The sequence below is a fragment of the Porites lutea genome, chromosome 13 (assembly GCF_958299795.1).
Source record: "Porites lutea chromosome 13, jaPorLute2.1, whole genome shotgun sequence".
Taxonomy (NCBI): Eukaryota; Metazoa; Cnidaria; class Anthozoa; order Scleractinia; family Poritidae; genus Porites; species Porites lutea.
In genome coordinates this window covers 5931756-5948053 of record NC_133213.1, presented here as the reverse complement: position 1 = coordinate 5948053, position 16298 = coordinate 5931756, and the positions used below count along the sequence as shown (strand labels likewise).

Here is a 16298-nt window from a genome sequence, read left to right as displayed (position 1 = left end):
GTTTTTTACCATGAGTGTTTCTTATCCTGCACATTAGTGGTTTGGTGGTGCGAGGAACGCATGTGCAACCCACTTCGACCCCTGCTTCGATGGTAGACAAAAGCATTAGTCAAGAACAAATAAGCGTAATCATACTCTTGAATGTGTAAGGGCCAAGTACTAACACTCACTTGAGCTGGAACAAGGTATCCCGATAAAACAACCTCCTCTTCCAAAATCCTTGCAATCACTGTAGTACTTGGAGTGAGTCTAAAATAACAATCATAAGATTAATAATAAATATAATTATAATAATAATAATAATATGTCAAAATTCTTTATTAAAATCTTATAAAAAGCTGCACACAAAACTTCAGTAAAATACTCATAAAAAGAAAACGTCAATATCAATACAAAATTCAGACAAAACCTCTTCGCAATTCAAGAAATAACGCAGAGTTATAAAAGTAACAGTGGATGACATAAACGTCAATGATACGGATACGTTTCTGATCCATGAGGCAAGATATAAATCTACTGCGGTTCACTTTCCGTACCAATTTCCCGATAAGAAGACGTAACTTAAAATTAAGAGATCGATAAAAAACATAAAAAGTAAGGAAACACATCAATAGTCCTATTGGATGGCTCCTTCAACAGCATTCTTAAAGTCACATGGCACTCTTCTTGCCCTAGAGCCTTCAAGAAAAACCAACGCAGATCTCAAGAGTGCGAATGAGGTTCTGGTTCTGATCCATGAGATGGTTTTGGCATACTGCTCCCCTTTTTTGATGGCAATCAGCTGTGCTTAACAACTATGATACATCAAGCACTCCTTTCCAATTCCGCCAGTTCTGGTGAAGACCAAAGGTGTAAATGGTCCATGCTTGATGTCAAGAACTCTCTTTGAGTAGAGACGCTTTTTCTCTCGTTCTCATGGATACGATAAATTTGTTGTGGGTCTAGGTCCCTATACGATACAGCATTAAGGTGACAGACCCTCACACCGACGAATGCCGATCGAAGGCGCTCCCAGAACTCACGTGCGTGGATATCTACCCTCGCATCCTGAGCATTATTAGATCCTCTGTTTAAATGTTCGCCGGAGCTGTCTTGGAGGACTGCCTCGATCTCGACATCGCTGCACACCATACTCAGAAATTCAGCTTCAAGATCTCTAAGCTCGTTGTGGCGTTGAGTAAATAAAACCTCCTAATTTGCAATCATAGAGTGATCGACCTTAAAGGCTTACCACAAGCGCATGTGGAGGGGATATCTTCCACTGGCCAGTGAGTAGTAGCGTAGTTTAACAGCATTACGGATCTTCCTTTTATTCGGGTTAAAGCCCAAATCCTGAAGAGGAAGCACTGTAAGCCATGTTGATGATCCCTTTTCTGTGGCTAGATCTAGATCTTTCTTGGTGCCATCTCCTAAATACGCTCTGCCCTGTGTTCGAGTTCCTTTAATCTTTCACTTCTTACTTCCTGTTGTGCTAATTTTGTGAGGGGATCCTCTGGTAACTGATGTGACTGAGATACAATTTGTTTAACAAGGGGCTTTGTTACTTTGACAGACCAAGCATATTCGCGCCTTGCTTCAAGGGACGGGTTTCCCAGGCCCAGGCCACCCAAGCGAACTGGCAGCGCTAGAATATTCCTATCCAGCTGATTACACTTTCGCTCAGTAATCGCAGGAATGAGCATATGAGGCATATGAGGTAACTTAGCGATGTCATTGATCCAATTGGTCACCTTTTCGCTGACATATTCCTCTAAATACTCCCTTGAACCTATTTCCGCCACAAGGTGTCCCTACCCTTGTACTGTTACATTAATGGACGTGTCCTTGAAAGCTTCCCTCACACTTTCTTCCTTAGTTGGTTTTGCAATGATCTAGCATTTCCTGTCGTTCGGAAAATAACCGAAATCGGGACCGAGGGTGCTAAGAACATCCCAGAACTTCCTTATTTCCGTAATGGAGCCAGCTCTACCAGCATCATCTGAAAACCAAAATTGCTTCACACTGGACGCTGCTTGTATACTCCTAAGGGATTATTCTACAATAGTAAATTCGCCTTCGGCAAATAATTGTTAATTAAACTACTGAACAATCAATTTCCCTTAAAAAAAGTACATAATATGGTTATATATTTGGGTGAATATTGCAAGCGAGCAAGGTAGTCTTAAAAAAAAATAAAGCCTCTTCAACTTTTCCGTAGACGCGTGCGATCAACTCGTAAGTAAAACTTTACTTAATCAAACATGTCTATTATACTTAGTGAGGAATAATTATGCAACTGCAAAATTAATCTTCTCTAATTTAACCTCATGGACTCCTTAAGGCACGCCTTGAGATAGCGTAGTTTGGCGAGATGCTGAGGTGTGACGTAATCATCTTTCCCCAAAACACTTTCTATCTCTTGATAGAGCTTTTCTTGGACCTCAGGAAATCGTGCTAAGTTATACAGCCACCAGAGGGTAGAAGATGACGTCTGCATAGAAAGAAGACGAAAAATTGTTTATTATTATTATTTTTTCATTAACCGCACTAAATAGCAGTCTACTGGATTCCAATTTTTATTGCTCATTATGTAAATGTAACAAATAAATGCATAAATAAATAAACTAGTAGTAACCAAAGGTTACGGAATGCGGGTGATAACAGTCGAAGGTCAAAACGCTTTTGCTCCAGCGGCTTGCTTTGCGTAAGTTTCACGTGACAGATGGTCAAAACACGCGTGATCAGATAACGAGAGATAGAAAATCCAAACGCGCGTGATCAAAGTGCGTTCTGTGCATTTTATACATTCTTAGTGGAAGTCCAAACGAATGCTTTCTACATACATGCGACGCATGGGTAATAACAACCTGAGATTAGGATTGCGGGCTCCTCTTGTCGCCCGCAATATATGAAAATAAAAAAGAAAAGCTTTTTGTAACTGTCTAAAAGTCTAACCAGAAATAGTATGTCTAAATATAATGTGCTATGCGTTACTGTGGAACTGCGACCTCATTCAATATGGCCGTTTTCTCGAATTTTATTAACATACAGGTTTCTTGAAACAGATCAGAAATTGAAAATGTTCGTGCTTGTTGCCTTTGATTTGCTAAAACGAAAGCTTTTTTTTTACTTTTGATTTTTTATATCTTTTTTGGACCAAATTTACGTTTAAACGTGTGCGAAAAACTAGTAATATCTCCCAAAATGTTTATTATTATTATTAATATTATCATTACCATGATTATTATTATTATTACTATTATTATTATTAATATCATCTCTTTTGTCACAGTCTTTGCTATTGTTCTTTTTGTACGTCAGCAGGGCGCAAACCATGCACCTGGAGCATCAGTCACTCAAGTCAATCAGTCTGTTCACACACTATAAGCACCTTCCTGAGGATTCGTGCAGATCGCAGCATGTAGGTCTTATGGGTCTCTTTCACAGCAGCTCTCCCTGATACTTTCTTGATGTTTTTAACCATCTGCCACAATATCTAAGTTTCCAGTCCTAGGTCTTTGTGCTTGCTTTTCTTTTCGATTTCCTTCAGTGTATGAAATGTTATTATCATTATCATTACCATCATCATCAGTATTATTACAATTATTAATCTTACCGTATCAACGCCAGCACCGACGACATCAATTGCGTGTCCACTGATCTCCTCTAACGTAAGATCTTCCTTCATGAGTAGATATGTCAACAGTGGAACAACTAAATCAAAGAAGCAAATTTAACCAACATTGTTGGCAGCTGTTGTACACCAGGAAGAAATTTTGCATAGTTAATTTATCCCACGCCACTCTCCTTGACGATAAAAATTTCTCACGATAACTCGATAGAAAAAAAAACATCTCTCTTAATACTTAATGCTATGTCCAAATGATCCACAGTTTGTCAACGAATAAAGTTCGTTTTCTCTTCTGCCAACTTCATTTCATTCTGTATAAAATGGTAAGACAGACGGTCGAATGTTTCTGTGCTTAGATAAGTTTCAGTTTCAGTTTCAGTTTATTTATTTTCCAGAAAAAATATACATATACATACAGAAATACATTAAATATATTACAAAAATGTTAGTTAAAGTACATTAAAAAGACGTAAATTGGGGCTTATTATATGAGCTCCCCATTTAAGGGACAGGTTCACGGTTCAGCGCATGCTCATTTATCAAAATGCTGTTTTTCTGCCGGGCCACTGCTGTATCGTCTATGCAAGCAATATGATCATGTCATAATGTTGTCAAAGAACCAATCTGTACACTCCCCTGGCAGTCACTTGATCAACTTAAATAGTTGCAAATAGCTGTAAATTAATCAACCATGGAATAAAACCTTCGGGTCAACAATAAATTCAATGTTCGTAGTGTTGGCAGAATCCACTATTTTTTTCTGCGATTTCAGTACTCCTCCATCCTACTTCAAGTTACTCTGAAATACAATTCTGCTTTGAAATACACTCTGAGATCGCCGAGATACATGTGAGTGGGATTATTAACCGATAGAATTAATAATAAATTGGAAAAAAGTAATTTGATTGCATGCGCTTAACCGTCAACCTGTCCCTTTAGCCTAAGGCCCTGTACACACGTATCCGTATTCGTTTGAAAACGCAACTTTTTTTCTCCTTTTTCAGAAAATAATCGCGTCCACTCGTACCGTTTGCGCATCGTTTTCGCCCGCTCACACGTATACGATGACTTACCCGACTGCGCATGCTTGACGCATACGTGGTCGCTATTATGAGCCCGCGAAATAATAAATTGGCGCCATCTTTGAATTTCTTTGGTGTGGGTTTATATTCTTGTTGTGACGTTCTTCAAAGTCAACAAAGTCAAACTAAAGGGAGATCAAGCCTTCTGCCTCTTGACACGGGTGGCAAAAGTAACCTGATAATCGGTTCTGCCGCCTCCTGGAATAATCAGCTTGAGGAATTAACAAAGCTAAATTTGCATGAAAACGAGCAATTAAGTTAGAAATACGCCGAAGCATAAAAGACAAGAAAGGGAAGCGCCCGTTCGCCATCTTGAGTAAGTTTTTAATATTGCGCGGAGTAGATTGGAACTGATAGTGTGTCTTCAGCGTTTTCGAAAAGTTCCGTTTTCGTCTGTCCACACGTACACGGTAAAAAAAAAAGTGTTTTCAAAAAGTTCCACTCTGGAGAGTGTTTTCGAAAAATTCCCTTTTCATTGATCGTTTTCATCGGATACGTTGTGGACGGAAGCCGTATCCGTAAAGAAAAAGTTGCGTTAAAATGAAAACGGATACGTGTTGACAGGGCCTCAGACTAAATATAATGAATAAATAATTAGGATAAAGAGAAAGCAAAACAAAAAAGACAGAAAGCAGCAAAAAACAAGTATTATTTACAAGTGGTAAAGCAGCTAAGAAGAAATGTTTTCAATCTGGCCTTATTTAACAATTAATGAATGAGGCTGAGTATCTTATGAAGAATTATGGAGATCGAGGAGTGTGTTATCCGTCGAGGCCGTAGGCTGAGAGGGATAACACCCTCCGAGATCTCCATAATTCTTCATATGATAAGAAAGCCGAATTCAATAATTGTTTTATTATTCATTCAAAATAATTCCTACTTTAAAAATATAGCTAAAACAAGCTAACCTGCATCGATGTTAAGTTTATCTTCGATAGTTTACGTTTAGGTTTGTCCGGCTCCGCAAGTATTCTCCAAACAGCAGATGTCGCCCTCTGAGTTGTCTTCTTGCTGTTTTTGCTATGTTTTTAGCCATTATTTCACCTAGTTCCAGCTGTAGTTCTTACTCTTGAAACGAGTGAAGTGTCCGCCATTTTAGTTTTTACAACGAAAACAACTCAATCTCGTCCCCAGGTCTTCTCGGTTAACGGTGCATTAACTTGTAGAAGGCTGCATTTTTGACGTCATTTCCACGTTAAACACAAAATTCTTCCAAATTTGGTCATCAGTAACTGGTTATGGTGAATTATGCGTGTGCTTTTAGCCAATCAGAATTGGGGAAATATTTTGAATGAATAATAAAATACGTTAACGCACCTTGAGCGTCGTCCTGATCAATTCCCTTTTCATCCATTTCTTTCAGTTCCCTCATCTTCTTTTCAACAAAACTATGTCCGATTTCCAGTATTAAGTCAGCGTTCTTAAGAAACTTCTTAAAGACTGGTGTGTCTATGTATTGGTAGGCAATTCTGCTAAATATATTAAATGTAAGTTGTTGGGCAAGTTCAAGGAAGTTGTTAACCGCCTCTGTGAATTCCAGTGCTACCTGAGGCGGAGGATCTTCATATAATCCGAGACGAGTATCAAATGCTAGTGTACCAACACCTGCAACAGTTTACAAGGATAATAAAGCTGGGGTATACAAGAAGACACGGAGGGTTTATAGAGTTCATACAAGGCTGGCTCAAGAAGGAGATGTGGCCCCTCTGTGTGGCACTCTAGCCTCACAGGGATGGAGAAGCCATTCACTATGTTAATTTGCGCCATGCGTATCGAATCCTGAAAGGACCTGGCATGCGTAACTAGGTGATCTCGTTATACAGCATTACAGCTCTGACTATACCTGAATCCTCCTCTTCCTCCCAACTCCGTCATCCCCATTCGGGGCTCTCGTTAGACAATTATTATTGAGAAGTAGATTTTAACAGACAACATGTGATTGCCTGACAAAATAATAATAATAATAATCGTATTATGATGATGATAATGATAATGATAACGGTAACGACAACGGAATGATAATCCTAATGCTAATGACAATAATAATAAATATTATCATTCGAAGCAAATTTTTCCTTCTTTTCATTGGCTGAGAGCCCACCACGTGACCTGCAAATAACTGCCTACAAATAATGTCTGCTCATGTGCAATGCCGTCCAACAGTGTTTCGCTGCAAATAATATTCTGCTCATGCGTAAAGGAAACCCTGCTTTTTTCCTTCTTGGATCGCTCTTGCGTGAAAATGGCAGATCGCTTCGCTTCCCAAGGATATTCATTAAAAAAAATAAACTCGGTGATGGAATGATAAAACAATCATTGAACTCGGTTGTCGCAAAATATCGTGATTTGTCAGTGTCTCGCAGATCAATTATTTGCCTCAGCCTTCGGCTTCGGCAAATAATTGGTCTACTCGCCACAGACAAATCACGATATTTTGCTCAACCTCCTCCAATAATTGTTAAATATCGATAGTTCTTATACATAACAGTTTTACCGCGTAGTGACAATGCAAATGTCATCTGCTGCTGTCATCGACTTCTCCAAAACCTAGTTTTATAAGCTTACCTTCTAAAGACCATCGATTTAGTTCCTTGTCCAAGTCAGGAATGTGATCATCTTGCTCGTAAGCTTCCTTTAGTTCGACAAACCTTGCTACAGCGTCCTTACTTACAGCATTAAAGTTTAGAATGTTTTCTTCAACAATCTTTGGGCGCATGAGTTTCGGAGCGATGGTTTTCCGCAATCTGTGCCATTCTTCTCCATCTCTGTCAGAAAAAAGAAAGAATGAAGCATAAAAATCCCAAGATCGAAAGATGGAAAGTTTTACAAAAAGAAGCCTAGCGACAATCTTAATAAGAAAATTTCTTGAGAGTTAACTAATGTCTTAAGAGTTAACACATGTTCTAAAGTTTTTCAGTCTTGGGAAAACAATAAATGAAAGTAAACGTTCCCAGATGTATTTTCTAGATACAACCTTACGGCTCCTGCGATTTCTGATTTCTAAATTGGCTCTTTGAAGTTCGCTGGTCAGTCACCTAGTACAGTGCGTTTTTTTGCTCTCCGGAAAGGCGTTTTTGAGTTGAGTCTATCTCATCTGTCTGGCATTTGTTTTCTGTGTCTTCGCGGGGTGTTTTACACTGCCAACTTTTTTTTCCACCGTCTGTTCGAGATTAGTGCACATACAACTCGTGAGGCCAGCGAGTGTTGTAGCTGCTTTAACGATCGATCTCGCTTTCAATCTCCATGTCTCCATGCCTCTACAGCCGGGTTGAACGCATTTATATTGATCAGGGAGTCAAAGGAAGCAATGTATAGGGGCATACAGTTTTCTACACTTCACCTGAGGTTGGCTAAGGGACTATTCCGATTAGCTATAGTCGCTATACTGCCCATTTGTCTTCTGCACTAGCTTAAATCGTTAATAGCCCCACGAGCATTTTGTCAAGAATTTGTTAGGGTTTGAGTTCCTATTGTTGGGACATTTATCATGAAAGGTCTGCCCGAGGTGAGACTTGCTTATTGCCGAATGTCAAATTTTCTTATTCTTTTCTTCTTCTTTTTTTAAAGCAAAATATATGCCTTTTAATTTCCAAACACCTGCATTAATATGCACACTTGTGGCGTGGGCGTTTAAAAATTAAACCACAGCTTTTGTTTCAGCAAGGATAGCGTGACGAGCCACAGCAAGGACCGGAAAAAAGTCTCAGTATTTATACATGTAATTGATGTATGTTTGCAATTGACTTTGTCGCGAGGTCTTCAAGAGCTAAAAGGATGGGGTTTAGATGAGATCGACTTAAGAATTTACTTCCAATATAAAAAAAAAAAACGAAAAGTAAAAAACAAAGAGTCGTTTCTGCCTGAACGGTCCCGTTTATTTAAATGTTTGACTGATTACACATCAAACATGATGATTCCGGCCAGAACTGGCTCTAGCAGTAAAAGGGTGCTAAATTCAAGAAGGGATCAGAAGTATTTCTTTGAGCTCATTTTTCTTGTGGAGTCAACGCGCCGCTGCTGTTGAGCATTATCGCTGTGGCTATTATTACTTGGCAGCCGGGAAGGATCCTACAAAAACTTATTAAGTTATATAATTCGAAGTTAGAATATTACATGAGGCTAAATGCCCGGCAGCCATGTTATGAAGCAAGCGTGTAGCGTGATTGTGAGATGGCGTGAGTTTATTCCTTTTAGATTTTGTTATTAATAGTTTCACTCGTCTGCAGACCAACAGAGAACTTGATGACAGATCGGATTAAAAACTAAAGCTTATAGATTCACAGAAGTCACTATTTTGTGTAGTGTGTGAGCGAGCCATTGTACTTTGAGGATTGAAGCTGTGAAATAAACCCTGTTTTTGCTTAAAACTGTGATATCGTGAAGAACGGCCCTTCGGCATTCACGACAGTCAGAAAATTTTCTAGAATTTCTGCAAAATCCCTTTTTCTAATCGTTTGAAGGTATTCCATCTTTATTTAGAATAACCAAGCGATCAGGAAAACAAAACTGGCTTCGCAGCTGGGCGGTTGTGGTTTCTTGGACATGGAGGAGAGTCATAGACTAGAAAAATTTCGTGAGTAGCAGTGCCTAACTCACACGCACGATTTCATATAGGCTATAAAATACCCGCCAACCTCAAAGCGGAGCTGGGAAATTAAAAAGCCTTCTCTTAAGCTCCAGAATACATGCACGCACTAGCCTCGATTAGTTTCCCAAAACAATCGGAGAGAGAGTGCCTTGATTTTTAAACTTTACTTCGCAACCTCGATCGAGACGCCTTGCTTGAACAGCTTGATATACGGGTGGTGCTGCTGAATCTTGGGAAAGCGTTCCTCTGATTCTCCTCAAAATATTCTGTCATGGTTTAGAATTGGCGAGTAACGAGAAAAAACAGAGTTTCTTAACCAGAGGTTAAGTATCACTCAGTTTTTAGTAGGCATTGTCTATGTGATGGTTGACTCAAAGGCACGGTTCCTCCTCAGTTTAAATGCCCGGCAATCCGATTTGTCTAGGGATTTTAAACATTAAGTGTCTCTTTAGCCCTCATTGAAAGTATTTCATCGACCTTCAGAGAAGCCAAGCGGGTACGAAGGGTTAAATAAACGGCTAAACATACGGTGTAATAAAGCAGACTGCTGCGGGTATTTAGCTTGGATGAAAACGTGCCAGTGAGTCACGCAATGCTTCACGAAAGTTTTTCAGCGTCGACTCTACTCCATGACCAAAAAACCACAACCGCTCAGCTGCAAAGCCGTTCTTGTTTTCCTGATCGCTTGGTAATTCTAAAAGAAGACAGAATACTTTCAAACGATTAGAAACAGGGATTTTGCAGAAATTGTAGAAAATCTTCTGACTGCCGGGCATTTAGCCACATGTAACATTATAACTTCAAATTATATTTTTTTTACAAGCAATCATTAGTTATTGTTTTACTTACACTTGAATTATGCCTGGGAAATGATTCCTTCGTTTGCGGTGCTCGACCATAAAATCAAACATCAGCCTACGCGGATATTTTCCTTCTGCCCTAAAAACCTTCTCAAAATCGTCTGGCTCTTGAACGTGCACAGCCACGGTCGGCCAAAGCATCAAATTTTCTTTGTAAATTGGACCAAGCTCGTGAAACAAGCGCTCACTTAGTTTGTAAGCTTTCGTAAAGCCCTCGGTCTTTGTACAAAGATCGTACATGAACTTCAAGCCATTAGGTTCTGGAATTACTTGGTAAGGTCGCACTCCATCGAACCTTTCTGGGCTTTCTACCTGTTTCGGCTCTGATCTCTGTGACCTCCAGAACAGCGTTAAAGGTTTACGATAAGGTTTTGTAAAATCGAGGATATTCCTGCGAAAAGCGATGCTTGAGGACAACATTTAGATTAGAATTAAATGGGATCGCAGGTTTATGAGAACTTCAGAGAAGACTTATCGGAATGAATGTCAAGAAGGTCATGTTGAGCCTGCAAAAACCTTGCGTGCGGTCAATTCTATTGATTTAGGTAGGTCATATATGAAGTACCTATCTGGTTTTGTGTGGAAAAAAAAACAAAAAACATTATAACGTCACAAGAGAGGTCACAAGATTTCTTTGCATTTCTTTGTACTTGCTTAAGTAATAAACATAGCTAGGGCTAAAAGCGAAGCTCCCATTAATAAATTTATTATTTAAATCAGACAATAAACTTGTAATCCACAAATCATGAACTCGCCTGTCAAATTTTGACCAATCAGAGCATAAAAATTAGACGTAGAGCGTGACCAGGGGGGGGCCCCCCCTGAGCGTGACCAACGCGTAACCATGGTGAGAAAAGTCAAATGCAACTGTATTCCCTGCCTTTCAGGCTGAATTTTCGCTTCCGAGCTCCTTCCAAGGTCAGTTTGAAATCAAAATTTCAATAGTGCGGCACATAAACACGACTTATTTCAAATGAATTTTAAAAAGGCGGATAACTTCAAAAAAACTCAACCTCGTTGGGTCGATTTCTGAGCCCGCGATACGGTCAGGTGATACTGGTTGGCGGATACCCTGTTTTGACAGCTGTCAAGTGATAACAACGTTTATATGCAATATGAGGAAATATGAAAGCAGTATCAGGTTGCTCCTTGGCTCCCAAACTAGCTAGAGAGTGTGAGATTAAACATTGGTTGCCCTGTGGTGTGGACGAACGGTCGCTCGGTGTATACGTACGGTCAAGTGATTACTAAATTTTCTCGGATGGGTTGATTATCTTAGCAAAGCGCGCGCGTGGAGCTCCGCTAAAATATTTTTACTACAATTATGGAATATTGTACTAAGGTGAATATCACTTTTTTAAACAAGGTCAACTAGCAAGACCGAACTCACATCAGTAAAGGTTAAAAACACCAAGAAGCTGCCAGTTCATATCATGAAACTTTTATTGTTGTACCTAGACAAGATTTATCATGGAACCCTTTTTTTTTACGTGTGATGTCTAACTTTTTGGGTTCTGTAATTCTGTTTTCTGTTTTTTGATTCTGGTTTTAATTCGGTCAGAATCCTTACAGATCTAGGCCATGAATAAGTCTTCTTAAATACTCCTGCGTCATATACTTGAGCAGTGCACCAGTTCACCGTGTTTCGAGGACTACAAGCAGATGTATTTGCTAACTCGTTGTCAATAATGTCAATAAATGCCAAATTATTGTGTTCGCGGTCGTTGGCATTGGTGTGTGTAAAGTGATTAACTTAAGATAAGATACCTTGGAAGATGAGGAGAATTAAGATTAAACCTCAAATATTAAAGAGGCTTTTTATATTACTATATAAACCGCGCCGCAGCTCAGACCGGCAGCTTAAGTCCGTTGGTTAAAACACTACTCGAAGTAGTTGACACTACAGCTGCCCCCGCTCTATATATTGTCGGTCAATTGTATCCTTGGTCGTTGTGTAGCTCTTTGAAATATACCCATTCATAATGAAGATGTTCACACATATATTCCATACAATATAATAAGTGAAATAAAAACAGGAAACGCAAGGTTCCATGCACTGATTCGGTTTGATTTTCCCATCTTTGATCAAACCATTCTCAGTTTCGAGAATATTTTATTCTAACCCTTAAGAGAAGATCTGATTGGAAGTTGGAATTTTTTGCTATTTGTCCTTCGCTTTTTACATACAGTTCATTTATTAGCCGGAGTCTTAAAAATTTAAAGGTTTGATCAATTCACGCTTACGCGTTCTAGTCATTTTTTTAACTATAAAGACAATAATTTAGAAAAAACTTTACAGAAGGACATCTGTGAGAAGGGAATGCGTAAGCACAGAATTTAATTGTCGGCGAATTACTGTAATCGTTCATAGTTCTGCTAGTGATAAGCTAGCCGTTGATTCACTCGTCTTTGTGGACTAAGTCTTATTCCCCCAAAGAGAGAAAAAGGGTGTCTGGCAAATTTTTTCCAACCAAAGATTTGTGAATGATAAACTCGTGTCTCAGTGGTAAACTCTCCAAATGTTTATATATACACAGTTATACGCACCTTATAACTTTATCTGCGCTTAACGAGTGTCTTTTTGGTCCATAACTTTCAAAACTGATAACACGTCGCGCAAAAGAGTATCGAAGTATAGCTGTACAATTAGTGAAATCAACCTAAGCGATCCCTTCGAAGATTTTCTGTTTTACGTCATCCTAACCATCTCTTACTTGCAGGCGTGAAAAATAGAAACGCCATCACTACCCAACGATTCCATGCGGCACCTGATCAAGCAAATCGAGATTTTTTCTGGTATGCTGACTGTATATTTCAACTGTAAGTACTTTTCTACATACACGCGCGAGCTATACTAGGATGCCTCCTCGGGATTTCGCCTTCCGAGGGAAGCGAACTCTTTTAATTCTCTTGTGCAAAAACTTTCTTTTGTTCCAAAAATTTGCATAGCTGCTGACCACATAAGTTGACCATACACAAGTCCCAAAGGTACATTATGAATGGGCGTACATGTAGTATTGATAAAATTAACGACTCTTTTCATCTTATGAAAGCGGATGTCAAGGACTTCGAACAAAGTCTAAAACGTTTAAACTCCACCGAACAAGACAAGAACTTTCGGAGACGCACTTGGTGAGTTTCTTACATTTATTTGATTGAACAAAACTTGAAATGTCCTCTATTTGCACTGTAACTTTTACGGCAGTCAAAGTAGGATTTTTCGCCATTGAAAAAAAAAATGGCGAAATGACTTAATAGCGAAAAACTCCAACACAGTTCTCGCTCAAAGTAACATATCGCCAGTGTACAACTTAAAACATAGGAAAGAAGGCTGAAAGTTGTGAAAAAAAAAACATGTAATTCCAATCGAACCTTTGCCATCGCACAACGTTCACTTGCCTCAAAATTTTTTCGTTGGTATCAGCATATTTGTCTTGCTGTTCACAGTCATTAACCTTACTCATAGCAGGCCTTTTCAGAGCTCCTGATGTAGGGAGAAATGTTAAAACTATTGATGATGCTGCCAAATTTACACTCAGTAGGTGTACTCGTTTTTTTTTAGGTATGTGAAAGACACGATGAGGTAATGGGACGTAATGAGGACGGCATGCTTTTACATTTGTGGGCGGAACCCACATCTCATCATTCTTCCCTCCGAAACAAAAACACTAACCAGAGATGTGTCTGATAAAATCATGAGTTTGGCTATCACACTGATTAATTTTGATAATAACAGTGACGTCGATGACGTCAGTCGCTTACAATATAGGAAGGAACTTGAATCATCCGCCATTTTGAATAAATTAAATAAATTTATCCTGCTTACAAATGGCATAGCTAGATGGAAAACGTTTTTTTGTTGTTGTTGTTTTTATTGAAAATGTGAATATTTTATGGGAAACATGGGAGCCAATTTCGGTTGCCAGGATAAGGTCAATATTTGATGTACACATCTCAAAGACTTAAAAAATATTTCTAAATAAAAGTCTCTAAGTTTGGTGACCATAATGGTTTGAGGCCCTATGTGCCACGAGGCACCAAGAGCATGGGCGAACTTGAACGGTGTAAAAGTTGTTTAAATTTAAGCCGAGGGGGCCTCAAAAACCCTTTCCGGTCTGAATCAGATTCTAAAAAGGGTGTTGTAAGAAGCTGTAGAACCTGTCCCTTGTAACGTTCTCAAAAACGTTCGATAAACTTGATTTTGACCGGTTTGTCGGGAACAGTAAGCATCTTTTGACGTATTTCTAGTGGCTCGTGGTGATACTCGAAGCGAAATCTCTGAAGTAACTGCAATAAAGAGAGATAAAAAGTAAGAAAAGAGGAAAGGTGGAAGAGGGGAGGAGAACTAGGAAAGAGGAGGAGGAGGATGGCGGAAGAGGACGAGATGGAGGAGAAGGACGAGGACGAGGAGGACAGTGGAGGGGAGGAGGGGAGGAGGGGAGGAGGGGGAGTAGGATGATTGAAAGGGGAAAGAAAAACATGCAGAGGGGTGGGTAACAGTCTCATTTTCTGAAGAGATGTACAACGTTTCCAGATATAACAGTACTGACCCTGCACATTAGCACGTACATCCCTAACTCAGCCACACGACGACCTACAAGAAAAGTGCAGATCATGCTTTAATACTGCAGTCTCAGCATCCTGTATGGCTGAAAACAAGCCCCCTCCCCCGACCTAACAACAACAACAACAAAATCAAAATCATAATCTTACCAAAGGACATTGATTCAGCCAGCTAACTGCTTAATTTTTCTGCAATTGTGTGGACAAATTGGGACAAAGTTTCATTTGTGGTGCTTTTTTTTTTTAAAAAAACTATGCATCCCCATTGCTTGCCATCAGCCCTGGTACATCTCCACAATTTTTAAAAATTTTGCATCATTTTCAGCATTATTCCAATGTGCCTTTGATTAGCTGTGATAATGCGACTAAGTGATTAGTGTGTACTTAACAAATCGACCACAATTTTTCATGGTTTACACTCTTATAAACCTTAGAAATGACGTCATAAAATGTTCAAAACTCAAGTGGAACCACTCGCCTGCGGCTCGTGGTTTCACTGCAAAGTTTTGAACATTTTACGGCGTCATTTCTATTGTCTATTTAAACAAAAGACCGCACTTTCGATGGGTTTACCGGCGTGGTAACCCACGCGGGATGTTGGGAGAACACGAGAAAAGCTTGTAAATCACGAGCAAAAAAAAATCGTCTCGTAAATCGTCTCGGGAAACATTAGGACTCACGGGAAAACAAAACTAACTGTTTCCCTTGAGATCTGACATTAAGTGTATAATGTACTAGTCAGTTCCAAAACCGCCTATCTCCCCCCGGGCATATCTCGGGCATTTGACTGGAGTTTACCTCCGTACAGTGGGGATTTTGACCCAAAATGAGGCCCGCCTAGTCGGGCATTTGACTTTCGTGTCAAAACGTTGGTGAGCGGTCGCAATCAAAAGGATTTCGTAATTCTTCCGTTCAGCATGTGCTCAAAAAAACAGAACATGTCTAGACCAAAATTTAAAAAAAAACATTAAACTTACTATATTATTACATAGTATATTCTGAGACTTAAAATGAGAATATTCGTGTGAGTGCCTCACGAGGACATGAGTCACTGTATCGATCCAAGTTTAATTACATCACCCTCACAGTTACCGAACCAACATACATCGAATAACGTCTCTTCTTACCAACACACATACGAGGCCCAAATCCAAACTGCAGATGAGAAAAAGAATGAACATCTTTAGTCCCTCTTAGCCAGCGCTCCGGTTTAAACTCTAAAGGATCTTTGAAGTACTTGTCTAAGCGTGTCGTTGCATATAACTCCATCGAGACAAAAGTCTGTTAAAAGTCATTTATAATGATGAGAACTTTAAAAGAAAGGTTTCTAACTTGGGTGTTTCTTATCCTACACTTTGACCATGGGACGAAGAACGCAGGGCCCAAACCTCTGCGAAACCAACACAAATGTCCCCACTCTCTAGTCCCAGCCAAATTGTATGATTAAGTCATATTGGACTTTTGTTATGAAAGAAATACTCAGAAAGGGGCACAAGATCAATATGTAGAGATCCATGCTAATGGGGTCTGGGTTTAAGACCCCATACGGTACAAACTCATCCGAAATTTGTGGGAGTACCCACCCTTGGTTCCCT

The 16298-nt window shown here is 39.4% G+C and overlaps 2 protein-coding genes across 2 annotated transcripts; both read right to left on the bottom strand.

The window, feature by feature from the left end:
* Positions 1 to 5: 5 nt before the first annotated feature.
* LOC140922284 (cytochrome P450 10-like) lies at positions 6 to 10560 on the bottom strand. Its single transcript, XM_073372284.1, has 6 exons — positions 10130 to 10560; positions 7258 to 7457; positions 6010 to 6297; positions 3596 to 3693; positions 2304 to 2470; positions 6 to 249 (listed from the first exon to the last, which is right to left on the bottom strand). Exons 1-6 carry the CDS (start codon positions 10558 to 10560, stop codon positions 6 to 8), a joined length of 1428 nt encoding a protein of 475 aa, XP_073228385.1.
* Positions 10561 to 14143: 3583 nt separating this feature from the next.
* Positions 14144 to 15981, bottom strand: LOC140923143 (cholesterol side-chain cleavage enzyme, mitochondrial-like). The gene is made up of 3 exons (XM_073373217.1): positions 15831 to 15981; positions 14691 to 14734; positions 14144 to 14427 (listed from the first exon to the last, which is right to left on the bottom strand). The coding sequence occupies exons 1-3, from the start codon at positions 15970 to 15972 to the stop codon at positions 14317 to 14319; spliced, it is 297 nt and encodes a 98-aa protein (XP_073229318.1). The 5' UTR covers positions 15973 to 15981; the 3' UTR covers positions 14144 to 14316.
* Between the last annotated feature and the right edge of the window lie 317 nt (positions 15982 to 16298).